Genomic DNA, 13,324 nt, shown 5'->3' on the forward strand with positions numbered 1-13,324 from the left:
TGTCTAGTATGTGGCCAGTTTTTACTATACAAATGTTCCTCACATGTTTTAAGAAAATATATATAATTTAATGTTTGGCATAACCCTATCATTACTGATTTTTAGGGATTTTTTTTTTTTTGTCTACTCAGCACTGAGACAGATATGGTGGTAAGTGAATTTTTTTTTCCTATTCCAATCTTTTTAAGAGTCTTGGCTTATAACTATGGGGATAGTATTGTCTCAACTCCACAACGATAGCAGCCAAGCTCTCTGTCCCTGTAACAGCATTAAAACCCAAGCTCCTAGGTTCTGGAGTACTGCCCTCTCCCCACTACCCCATCCCCACCATACACCAATGGCAACTGTTCAAGAGTTCTAGGTTTCAGTTCCTGCTTTGTTTCTGGAACAAAGGAACTGCTTTTTATTTCTTTTTTTTTCCTTTTTTTTTTTTTGTCTTTTTGCCATTTCTCGGGCCGCTCTCGCGGCATATGGAGGTTCCCAGGCTAGGGGTCGAATCAGAGCTGTAGCCACTGGCCTACACCAGAGCCACAGCAACGCGGGATCCGAGCTGAGTCTTCGACCTACACCACAGCTCACGGCAACACCGGATCCTTAACCCACTGAGCAAGGGCAGGGACCGAACCTGCAACCTCATGGTTCCTAGTCGGATTCATTAACCACTGCGCCACGACGGGAACTCCTGCTTTTTATTTCTTATGAGTCCAGTGACAAGCTTAAAATAATGGTCCGTTTCTATTTTTTCCATCCAGCGTGCTAGGGAAGAAGGCAATCAGGACAATCCTCTTATTTGGGGCACCAGAGAAGCATGCAATCAAGAAGAAAGTAGAAAGGAGTGGTTCAAGAGTGAAGGTCAGTCAGATGTCAGAGTTAGGAATCACTGTTCTTGAGTACTGTTTCTCAGGAATCACCTGAAACTTTTGTTTCAGCGTATAGCTTCCAAAGCTTCTCCCATGGTAACTGAGGGTTTGGTAGTCTGGAGGCAACCCTGAAGACTATTTTCTCCCAGAGCCTCAGCTGATTCTTATGAAAAGAAAGATTTGAAAACACTGCTCTAGAATACTATATAAATTCCCAGGCCCACCTCTCTAAGTGTGGAATCTTGCAATCTGTGGGTTTTGTCAGGCAACCTAGGAAATGTACCACTAAAAAAACAAGAAAAAGCAAATGAACAAACAAAAAGAGTACACATTAAAAACAACAACAAAAACGGCTTAGACCAGTATATAAGTATAGGAACAAAGTACTTCAAAGATAAAACTGTATGGTTAGAAACTGTAAAAGTGTGGATACAAAAACCATCCATTTATATCCATTCATTCATTCAAAAATACTTTTTGAGCACTTTTATGTCCCAGATATTTATAGGTGTATATTTAGAATAATTCTGAAATAAATAAGATACAGCTCTGATTTCAAAAGGAGCCTACTCTAGCAAGGGAGGTAAATTAATAATAACTATACAGTGTGGTGAATAAGTAAGTACTAATAGGGTTGCCATGTAAAATATAAGATACCAAACTAAATTTGAATTTTAGGAATCAGGATCCTTGACTTCAAACTATACTACAAAGCTACAGTCATCAAAACAGTATGTTACTGGCACATAAACGGAAATATAGGTCAGTGGAACAGGATAGAAAGCCCAGAGACAAAGCCACGCACCTATGGTCAATTAATTTACGACAAAGGAGGCAAGACAGCCTGTTCAGTAATCTGTGCTGGGAAAAGTGGACAGCTACATGTAAAAGAATGCAATTAGAATATTCTTTAACACCATACACAAAAATAAACTTAAAACGGATTAAAGGCCTAAATATAAGGCTGGATACTATAAAACTCTTAGAGGAAAACATAGGCAGAACACTCTGATATAAATCGCAGCAGTATCTTTTTAGATTCACCTTCCAGAATAATGAAAATAAAAATAAATAGCTGGGTCCTAATTAAACTTAACGGCTTTTGCACAGCAAAGGAAAACATTAAAAAAGCAAAACAAACAAACAAACAAAAAAAAAACGCTGAAAAGACAACCCACAGAATGGGAGAAAGTCTTTGCAAATGAGGTGACTGACAAGGGATTAATCTCCAAAATATACAAACAACTCATGCAGCTCTAATGAAAAAAAAAACACAAACAATCAATCAAAAAATGGGCAGTAAACCAATTATAACGGAAAAAATAAAAACCATTAAATTAAAAAAATTAATTAAAAAAATGGACAGAATGGAGTTCCTGTTGTGGTTCAGTGGGTTAAGAACCTGACGTAGTGTCTGTGGGGATGCTGGTTTGATCCCTGCCCTCGCTCAGGGATTAAGGATCCAGTGTTGCTACAAGCTATGGCACAGGTCACAGATGTGGCTTGGATCCAGTGCTACTGTGGCTATGGTGTAGGCCTACAAGTTGCAGCTCTGATTAGTCCCCTAACCCAGGAACTTCCATGTACCACAGGGGTAGCCCTAAAAAGAAAAAAATAAATGGGCAGAAGATCTAAGTAAACATTTCTCCAAAGAAGACTGACAGATAGCCAAAAAGCACATGAAAAGATGTTCAACATCACTAATAAACAAATGCAAATCACAGCTATAATGAAGTATCACCTCACACCAATAAGGAATGGTCATCATCAAAAAGTCTATGAACACTGAGTTCCCATTGTCGCTTAGTGGAAACGAATCTATCCAGCATCTGTGAGGACACAGGTTCGATCCCTGGCCTTGATCAGTGGGTTAATGATCCAGTGTTGCCATGAGCTGTGGTGTAGGTTGTAGACGTGACTTGGATCTGGTGTTGCTGTGACTGTGGTGTAGGGTGGTGGCTACAGCACCAATTTGACCCCCTAGCCTGGGAACCTTCATATGCCATGGATATGGCCCTAAAAAGACAAAAAGACAAAAAAAAAAAAGTCTATGAACTATAAATGCTGGAGAGAGTGTAGAGAAAAGGGAACCCTCCTACACTGTTGGGGAATGTAAATTGGTGCAGCCACTATGGAAAACAATATATAGGTTCCTTACAAGAGAAATACTATGTGATCCAGCAATTCCATTCCTAGGCATTTATCTAAAGAAAAACCATAACTCTGGAGTTCCTGTTGTGGCTCAGTGGCAACAAACCCAACTAGGATCCATGAGGATGTAGGTTCAATCCCTGGCCTAGCTTAGTGGGTTAAGGATCCAGCCTTGCCATGAGCTATGCTGTAGGTCACAGACACAGCTCAGATCCCATATTGCTGTGGTTGTGGCAATGGCCAGCAGCTGTAGCTCCAATTGGACCCCTAGCCTGGGAACTTCCACATGCCGCCAAGTGTGGCCCTAAAAAGAAAAAAAAAAGGAAAGAAAGAAAACCATAATTCTAAAAGATACATGCATCGCAGTGTTCACTGCACCACTATTTACAATAGCCAAGACATGGAAGCAACCTAAAGGTCTATCCAACAGAGGAACAAATAAAGAAGATGCAGTATAGATACACAATGGAATATTACTTAGCTATAGAACAAAATAATGCCATTTGTAACAGCATGGATGGATCTAGAGATTATCATATTAAGTGAAGTAAGTCAGACAGAGAAAGACAACTACCATATATCACTTATATGTGGAGTCTAATAAAAAATTTATAAAATGGAAACAGACTCACATATTTCAAAAGAAAACTTATGGTTACAAAGGGGAAACATGAGGGGGAGGGATAAATTAGGAGGATGGTTTTAACATATACCCACTACTATATAAAAATAGATAAATAGCAAAGACCTACTCTATAGCACAGGGAAATCTATTCAATATTCAGTGATAACCTATACGGGAAAAGAATCTGAGAAAGGATAGATATATGTATATGTGTAACTGATTCACTATGCTGTACACCTAAAACTAACAACACTAGAAGTCAACTGTGCTCCAATAAAATTTAAAATAAACAAATAAATTAACTAATTTGAATTTCAGATAGAAAACAAATAGTTTTTAGTAAAATTACGTCCTGAATATTGTGGGGTTTTTTGTTTCCTTTTTCTTCCTAAATCAATCCTAAATACAGGAAAAGCTCCCAAATCAGCTTAGGGGACAAAGCCTACACAGTTCAGTCATATGTCAAAAGGTCTTTGGAAGAAACTGATTGAAATTAGTAGCCCATGGTGACATCTGCCACAAGAAGACAGGACTCAAAGTATACTGTGTGACTCCTAGATTAAAAACATAATGTATGGCTGTGTGGCTGTGTGTTTATCTGTCCCAACAACAGCTACTAAATACTTCAGAATATCCTAACATACTCATATAACTAACATTTTTAGAATCACAAGGACTTACAGAAAACAGGTTTGTGGGCAAGGTCATCCAAAGTGATTCCTCCTTCAGTATTGAACTCAAAACTGCTAGTGAAGTTATATTTTGCAGTTCCTTCTGGAGAAATAGTAATTTTTGCAGAGTCTCCCAGAACCACCTGATTGAATTCTGCACGAATAAAGGTAACTGGAGCATCGCCTTTAAAACCTTTCTGTTGACAGAAACATACTTTACAATTATACTCAAACAGAATTTTCCTATGTATCTGGCAACCCATTCTGACATGAACATTTTCCACGTTTTCCTAACAAGCTATATCACAAACAGGGGAAGCAGAAAGCTGAATAAATCTAGTTGTGGCAAAATTTAACAATCTATTTAAATGATATTAAGTTGGGAGCCTTAAGAAATATTTACTGTGTTTTTATGATTACATAAGCATGTCATGAAACATTTGTAAATGTGAGGAAAGCAGAGAAAAAGAAATTATATATATTTTCTAGTGTTTTTCTCTGTATATATGTGTGCACACATCGCTATATACTTTTTTTAGTAATATATACATTTTTATATAGCCTTTAAGCAGAGATCATGTGTTATATCGGTTTGGAATAAGCTTCCTGACTTGATAGTGTTGAATGACTATTTTGCTATTTCATTATTCTTGTAAACTTTAATAGTCACATCATATTGTAGTTTTATTATTTAAATTCATCAAATGAAATTAAGCACAAGAGGAATTCAGATCCTTTTCAGGCAAAAGGAATTACTGTCTAATAAACGGAAAATTAGTTGTTTTCACACCTATTAAATTCAGTATTCAAACTACCAGGTATTTTACACACACTAATATGACTTGCTGATTACAGACTAACAATAAGGAACCCTGAGAAGGAAGTGCTATTGCTATGCAAAGCCAGCAGTTTTGGTGATACAGAAGGATGCAAAACTCTGTTCCTCCTGCTAATGTTCCCAACACATTTTCCTCAAGCCACAATTAGATGATTCAGGGAGACCTGAGCCCAAAGGGAAAAGTAGTTTCAAGAAGAATGAATAAACTAGGGACTTCCCAGATTCCCCAAAATAACTTTACCAAGTCATATCCGTCTGTCACAGTGATCTGCACAGGTCTGCCTGTTGATGACACCTGCTCCATATCAGCACTTGGGCAAAGTCTCCGTGGTCTTCTTTGGTCTCTGTGAATATAATGAATGAACCTGTCCTCCCACAAACCACAGATGCACAAGTACCCACATTACATTGTAACCAATACCACAGGAGAAAATGGGGAAATGCCCTAGTCCAGCACTTCTTTTGAACGCTTTCCAGTCTTTGCTGCCAGATAAACAGTACTTTAGGGAGCTGGTCAAAAGGATAATCCCACTGGTTAGTGCTAAAAAGATCCTTATACATGTAACTAACCTATTAAGCACAATTATTACAAGACAAGAGGGTAGGGAATGCTGTCCCTCCACTGCCCATTCCTCACATCCTTCGTAGAGTTTTGGTAGCTTTTTTTTTAGAAAAATGTATTTAAATAACAGGAAAGCAGCAGCCAAATGTAATGGTTTGTCCACTGGAAAAAGCCTTGGCATATGTCTTATTTAGACAAAGATATTTTCAAACTATCTTACGAAGCTGAGGATATAATTTCAAAAACAGACAACAACAACAACAACAACAAAAAGACAAAAAAAAATGGAGTTCCCGTCGTGGCGCAGTGGTTAATGAATCCGACTAGGAACCATGAGGTTGCGGGTTCGGTCCCTGCCCTTGCTCAGTGGGTTAAGGATCTGGCGTTGCCGTGAGCTGTGGTGTAGGTTGCAGACGCAGCTCGGATCCCGCGTTGCTGTGGCTCTGGCGTAGGCCGGTGGCTACAGCTCCAATTCAACCCCTAGCCTGGGAACCTCCATATGCCTCGGGTGTGGCCCAAGAAATAGCAACAACAACAACAACAACAAAAACAACAAAGACAAAAACAGATTGCACAGCTGTTAAGAAAGGAAATAGGAGTTTCCTGGTGGCCTAGCAGTTAAAGGACCTGGCATTGTTACTGCTATGGTTCGGTCAGTGCTGTGGCATAGGTTCAATCCCTGGACCAGGCACTTCCACATACTGTGCCATGGTCAAAAAAAAAAAAAGTCATGTTTTCTGACTCAATTCAAAATGGTGCTTAATACAATTCAAACATTTACTTAGGATATACTATGTTAAGTGTGTCTAGGAGCAGTGGTACAAAAGAGGAGGTGATATCTTGATGCTCCAGACATTATTAGTATTCTCTTTCCAGTGACAGTCTAATTTTCTGGGTTACCTAAAAGTCTCAGATCACTTGTTCAATTCTACCTCTCCAGGCTTATTCAGGATTTAGGCCTTGACAATTTTCTTATTAAGCTAACATTTGAAACGACTTTTTGCATGAGTCTTTTTTCCTTTTCAATAGCAGCATGTAAATTAGGCCTTCACTAGCCTGACCTTAGAGGAAAGCCAATTTCACCTCACTGAGCCTGAATTTCACCTTCTATAAAATGGACCTGTTTCACATTTGTTGCGAATATCCCTAAAAGAGTAAAACTGCTTAACCTATGAAGCACCAAACAAATGGTGTTACTAATACGCACAACTTTTTCTGAATGCTCAACTACTCCCTTAAAAATAAGTAATCTGTCATACATTTTTGCAGCCACTGAGTGCCCGGCACTATGCCTTGTCCGCAAGAGGCATTAGTGGTGTATCTGTTGAACAATGAGTTCAAGAAGCCTGGCCAGTTACACGTTCTAGTCAGGGCAGTCAGAAAGGGGGTCCTCTTGCCACAAACAAGGCATGGGTTTCTTAGTATCTGCTCAGAAGCAGATGGGGGAGATCAAATTAGAAATGAGTTAGATTGGAATTCCCGTAGTGGCTCAGTGGTTAACGACTCCGACTAGGAACCATGAGGTTGCAGGTTCGATCCCTGGCCTTGCTCAGTGAGTTAACGATCCGGCGTTGCCGTGAGCTGTGGTGTAGGTCGCAGACGCGGCTTGGATCCTGCATTGCTGTGGCTCTGGCGTAGGCCGGTGGCTACAGCTCCGCTTGGACCCCTAGCCTGGGAACCTCCATATGCCACGGGAGCGGCCCTAGAAGTGGCAAAAAGACAAAAAAAAAAAAAAGAAAGAAAAAAGAAAATTAAGAAATGAGTTAGATTGGAGTTCCCGTAGTGGCTCAGTGGTTAACGAATCCGACTAGGAACCATGAGGTTGCGGGTTCACCCCTGGCCTTGCTCAGTGGGTTAAGGATCCGGTGTTGCCGTGAGCTGTGGTGTAAGCCACAGATGCTTCTTGGATCCCGTGTTGCTGTGGCTGTGGCGTAGGCCGGCGGCTACAGCTCCTCTTCCCTCTCCGACCCCTAGCCTGGAGGTTCCTCCATATGCTGCGGGTGCGGTCCTAGAAAAGACAAAAAAAAGAAATGAGTTAGATGAAGGTGATGCTGTGACTGGAGGGTGGTCTGTGAGCAGGGGCCCAGTCTGCGCTTACTGAGGGGGATCTCGGCGCAAAGTGGGAAGCGGGGTCTAAGTCTGGCTTCGGGTGGGAGGCCTGGGTTGGCGGGAGCGTCCTCGCTTAGCCGGGGGTCCGGCAGTGCAGTCGTGCTGGGATGTGGTCTCCGCCTTTCAGTCTGGCCCAAAGTTGAAAAGAAAAGTCCGAGATGCGAAGGCGGGGAAGAGACACTTTTCTAACGAGCGAGAGCGCGCTTAGATCGACACAAACTTGTTTTTCGCAACTATAGCAACCAACTGTCTCTCGCGAGAACTTGTACTGACCACAAGTTTATCCCAAGACTCGCGATAACATTGTCTGGGAGGTAAACGAGAGGAGGTGCAAGACGAGTTCCCGCGCCTGCGCTCTAGAACTACGTCCGCACCCACGGACCTACGTGTGCGCCTCAACCCTTCGACCAGACCTGGAGAGATTCCCTCGTTCTTCTGAGGATGACCCTTTCTTTTAGCGAAAGTTTTGGTTAACTTCAAGGTTTTCTACCTTTCAATTTTGCTTTATCCACTTCTTTTTTTCCCCAGTTTTTCCTCAATAAATAAGGATAAAAACCAAAAGGAAATTTATTTAAAGATAAAAGCCTTTATGAAACGATTTTTAAAAACAGGTCATTAAAATCTTTTTCTGTAAAAAATGCAGAAAGACAGTATTTTAAAAGTGAGCTTGGCTATCATTCACGGTGATAATGCAAAACTATGTTGCTTTTAGTGCTCAGTATTTACAATAAGCAGAATTGAAGTATGTGACGTTAATGCAAAAATTTAATATATTTGAATTTCAGCGTTACTTTAGAGTAGGAATGGCAAAATATAATAGCAAAAACCTAGAAACAGGAGTTCCCGTCGTGGCTTAGTGGTTAAGGAATATGACTAGAATACAAGAGGACACAGGTTCAGTCCCTGGTTTTGCTCAGTGGGTTAAGAATCCTCTGTTGTCCTGAGCTGTGGTGTAAGCTGGACGCTGCAGCTCGGATTAGACCTCTAGTCTGGGAACCTCCATACGCCGCCAATTCGGCCTTAAAAAAAGCACACGCATACACGCAAAAGCCAAACCTGGAAACAGCCCAACATAAGAATGGATGAATACACTGATACATATTCCAGAATAGCATATTACAAAACAAAGGAATGAACTACAACTACTTACAACATGGATGGATGAATCTTAGCAATATACATACTTTAAAATGTTGGCCAAATCAGAGATAATTTGAGCTTCAAAATAGACAATGATACTAAGTGAAGTCAGCACTGACATCGTATATTATCACTTACATGTGGAATCTTAGAAAAAGGACACAATGAATTTCTTTGCAGAACAGATACTGACTCACAGATTTTGAAAAACTTATTGTTTCCAAATGAGACAGGTTGGGGGGTCGGGGGGTGTGCTGGGGTTTTGGGATGGAAATGCAATAAAACTGGATTCTGATGATGGTTGTACAACTATAAATGTAATAAAATCCATTGAGTAATTTAAAAAATAAAGATGAGAGAAAGGAAAGCTCTAACAGTAGAATGCCAACTCAGTAATTGAGAGGATTTGACACAGAGAATTACCATTTTGCACCAACTACAGAAGTGTATGGTATGACTCAGGCAGGAGTCTTCAATGCTAAGGTTGGTGTGTAGAGGTTTGATGAGGAATAAGATATTGGCATGATTTTGGAATACTAATGGATTACAAAGGGGAAAACTGTGACGTTAAGAAACCAACACTACCAAGTGATGAGGGTTAAAACACCAGTGTCAGGAGTCTACATTTCATTCCTCCTGATGAGACTCACTGGGAAAAGCAAAATATGTTGTGGTATTCCTATAATCAGGGGGACCCAGGTTATAGGCCATTCTATAGAAAGTAAGGCCTGTACTCTTTGGGTTTTTTAATGTTTTTATGGCCACACGCATGGCTGGGCTGGGGATAGAACCTGTGCCTCAGCAGTGATCCAAGCTGCAGCAGTGAGATTCTTGACCCACCACCCTACAGCGGGAACTCCAAGGCCTGTATTCTTTAATAAAACTGTTGGAGTTCCCATCGTGGCGCAGTGGTTAACGAATCCGACTAGGAACCATGAGGTTGCGGGTTCGGTCCCTGCCCTTGCTCAGTGGGTTAAGGATCCGGTGTTGCCGTGAGCTGTGGTGTAGGTTGCAGACGCAGCTCGGATCCCGCGTTGCTGTGGCTCTGGCGTAGGCCGGTGGCTACAGCTCCGATTTGACCCCTAGCCTGGGAACCTCCATATGCTGCGGGAGCGGCCCAAGAAATAGCAATAACAACAACAACAACAAAAACAAAAAATTGTCGAGGCCAGGGAAGACTAGCAACACTTCTAGATTAAAGGAGTTTAAAGATACATGACAACTAAATGCAATATGTATTCCTGTATAACATGTTGGTCCAGGAAGGAAAAGAGACATTATTGGGACATCGGGTGGAATTTGAATGGGCTCAGTAGATTGGGTGGTAATATTGGACCAATATTGATTTCCTGATGTGGTAGTTTGTTTGCTGTTATGTAGGAGAGTGTCCCTGTTTAGGGGAAAATACCTACTGGAGTGATGAGATATCATGCCTTCAGTTTCCGTCTCAGCCCTCAAAAGTTCCAGAAAAAGACTGATAACTAGGGATCTATGCACATGCACACACACACACAGAGTGAGCAATGAAGCAATAACCTAATATGAACTAGATGAGAATCTGGGTGACGAGGAAATGGGAGTTCTTTGCACTGTTCTGGCAACTTTCTATACATTTGAAATTATTTCAAAACAAATGATTAAACTATACACACACACACACACACACAACTCTCCATGGAAATTCCTTGCTTAGGATATGGTTACTAGAGCCAAGTTTTTAAAAATAAATTGTATTTCTGCTAATGAATATATAAAAATTTAAAAAAACTAAGAGAAAGATTTTTTTAAGTTGCAATGTTATAAATAATAAAAACATCTCAAAATAAAACTATGGAACAATTGAGTAAGGCATTTATCTCTGGATTTTTTTCCCAAGTGAGCGTTGTGAGTGAATTTGCACTGAGATAGCCATCCTACCTTGTGCACAACATACTTTTTCCACATAATAAGCTAAGCTTAGGACAAAGTCTTTGCTAGGGAACTGCTCTAAATCACTCATGATCTTGATCTACTAAGTATTTTGTTTCAAGGCCTAGGCAATCAAGGATAAGTCACAGGTGTCACTTCCTTAAACATAATTAATCCTCATTAGACTCAGGGTGACAGATGGCATAACTTTGTGTTATAGTGTTATTTTCCTAGAGAATGCTTACACAGGTGCCACTCTGAATTTCCTATAATCCTTATAAGGAAAGGCATTCAAATATTTTCTGCTAATTTATGTATGTATGTATGTAGTCTTTTTGCCTTTTCTAGGGCCGCTCCTATATATTAGAGTTCCCCTTATGGCTCAGTGGTAAGGAACCTGACTAGTATCCATGAGGATATGGGTTCGATCCCTGGCCTCGCTCAGTGGGTTAAGGATCCAGCGTTGCTGTGAGGTGTGGTGTAGGTCAGACATGGCTTGGAACCCACATTGCCATGGCTGTGGCATAGCTGCAGCTCTGGTTTGACTCCTAGCTTGGGAACTTCTATATGCCACAGATGCGGCCCTAAAATTTAAAAAAATGGGAATTTGAATGGACGTTTTTCCAAAGAAGACATACAAATGGCCAATGAGCTCAAGAAAATTTGCTCATTAGTCATTAGAGAAATTCAAATAAAAACTGCAATGAGATGCCACCTTCACATCCACTAAGATGGCTATAATCAAAGAAACGATGATAGTGTTGGTAAGAACGAGGAGAAATTAGAAGTCTTATTCATTGCTGGTAGGATTGTAAAATGGTACAGCTGCTTTGGAAAAGTTTGGCAGATCCTCAAAAAGTTAAAGATACTATTTAACTTGTGCCAGCAATTCCACTCCTAGTACAACAGTCAAGAGAATGGAAAACATGTGTCCACATAAAAACTTAAAACATGAATGTTCATAGCAGCATTATACATAATAGTCAAGAGATGAAAACAGGTGATAAGTGGACAAGCAAAATGTATACCCAGACAATGGATTATCCAGCCATAAAGTAGAATGAAGTTTTTTTTTTTTTGGCTTTTTAGGGCCGCACTTGTGGCATATGAAGGTTCCCAGGCTAGGGGTCGAGTCAGAGCTACAGCCGCTGGCCTACACCACAGCCACAGCAACAGCAATGTAGGACCCAAGCCACGTCTACAACACAGCTCACAGCAATGCCGGATCCCCAGCCCACAAAGTGAGGCCAGGGACTGAACTGGCATCTTCATGGATCCTAGTTGGACTCCTTCATCACTAAGCCAAAAAGGGAACTCCCCAGAATGAAGTCTTGATTCACACACTACAACAAAGGTGAACCCTAAAAACAGTATGCCAATTGAAAGACATCAGACACAAAGGGCCACACATCACATGATTCCATTCATAAGACCCAAACAGGGACATCCAGAGGGACAGAAAGTAGATTAGTGATTACCCAGGGCTGGGCAGGAGGAGGGGAAAGGAGGAATGACTGCAAATGGGTTTAACTTTTCTTTTTGGATGATGAAAATGTTCAAAAATTGATTGTGATGATTGTTCCACAAAGGTGTGAATGTTCTAAAAACCACTGAAAGGTATACTTTAAAAGGGTGAAATGATATATGAATTATACCTCAATTTTTTAAATGTTTAAAAATAATTGCTATATATTCTTTCCTTAATACCTTATACCTCTTTCTCATCTTTACCAAATCTCATTACTGTTATTTTCTAAAACTTCTATCAAAACTGAACTTTTTCAATGAAACTTTTTAAAACTAATTACATCTATGTTAGCCCATTATCCTTCTATCTATGTATCTTGCTTTTGCCTCATGCTATCATTGCACACAGGTCTATCTCTCTAAGTAAGGTTTTGTGTTGTACCTTCTTGTAATATGTCCCTTGGTACTTACACAAAACAAACATTCATGAGAGTTCCCTGGTGGCTAAGCTTATTAAATGTCCGGTGTTATCACTGCTGTGGTTCGGGTCACTGCTATGGCACAGCTTTGACTCCTGGTCTCAGAACTTCCACATGCCATAGTGAGAGAAAAAAAAGTTCATCAAATTATAACTGATATCTGCTATTCTTCACCTCAATTTTTAGTGCAATCATTCACCAGATCTGTATTAATTACCCACTTTGGGTCAGGGAACTCAACACAAAAACCAATAGGGTGGAGCTCCCTTTGCGGTGAAGTGGAAACAATTCCAACTAGGAACCATGAGGTTGCGGGTCTGATCTCTGCTGGCCTTGCTCAGTGAGTTAAGGATCTGGCGTTGCCATGAGCTGTGATGTAGGTCACAGATGCAGCTTGGATCCTATGTTGCTGTGGCTGTGGTGTAGGCCCGGCAGCTGTAGCTCCGATTAGACCCCTAGCCTGGGAACCTACATATGCTGCGGGTGTGGTCCTAAAAAGCAAAAAAAAAAAAAA

At 40.6% G+C, this 13,324-nt stretch overlaps 1 protein-coding gene across 2 annotated transcripts in view; it reads right to left on the reverse strand.

Moving 5' to 3' along the window:
• CFAP70 (cilia and flagella associated protein 70) overlaps nucleotides 1-8,162 on the reverse strand; it is a 109,806-nt gene extending 101,644 nt beyond the window's left edge. The window contains exons 1-3 of one of the 2 annotated variants that reach the window (XM_047761719.1): nucleotides 7,806-8,162; nucleotides 5,387-5,489; nucleotides 4,318-4,504 (exon numbers count right to left, since the gene is read on the reverse strand). In XM_047761719.1, the coding sequence (XP_047617675.1) occupies nucleotides 4,318-4,504; nucleotides 5,387-5,449 (250 nt within the window). In that variant the 5' untranslated portion in view covers nucleotides 5,450-5,489; nucleotides 7,806-8,162. The remainder of the gene's footprint in view (nucleotides 1-4,317; nucleotides 4,505-5,386; nucleotides 5,490-7,805) is intronic. The other variant, XM_047761718.1, reaches the window with a different exon arrangement.
• Between the last annotated feature and the right edge of the window lie 5,162 nt (nucleotides 8,163-13,324).

The sequence above is a fragment of the Phacochoerus africanus genome, chromosome 15 (assembly GCF_016906955.1).
Source record: "Phacochoerus africanus isolate WHEZ1 chromosome 15, ROS_Pafr_v1, whole genome shotgun sequence".
In the NCBI taxonomy this organism is placed as follows: domain Eukaryota; kingdom Metazoa; phylum Chordata; class Mammalia; order Artiodactyla; family Suidae; genus Phacochoerus; species Phacochoerus africanus.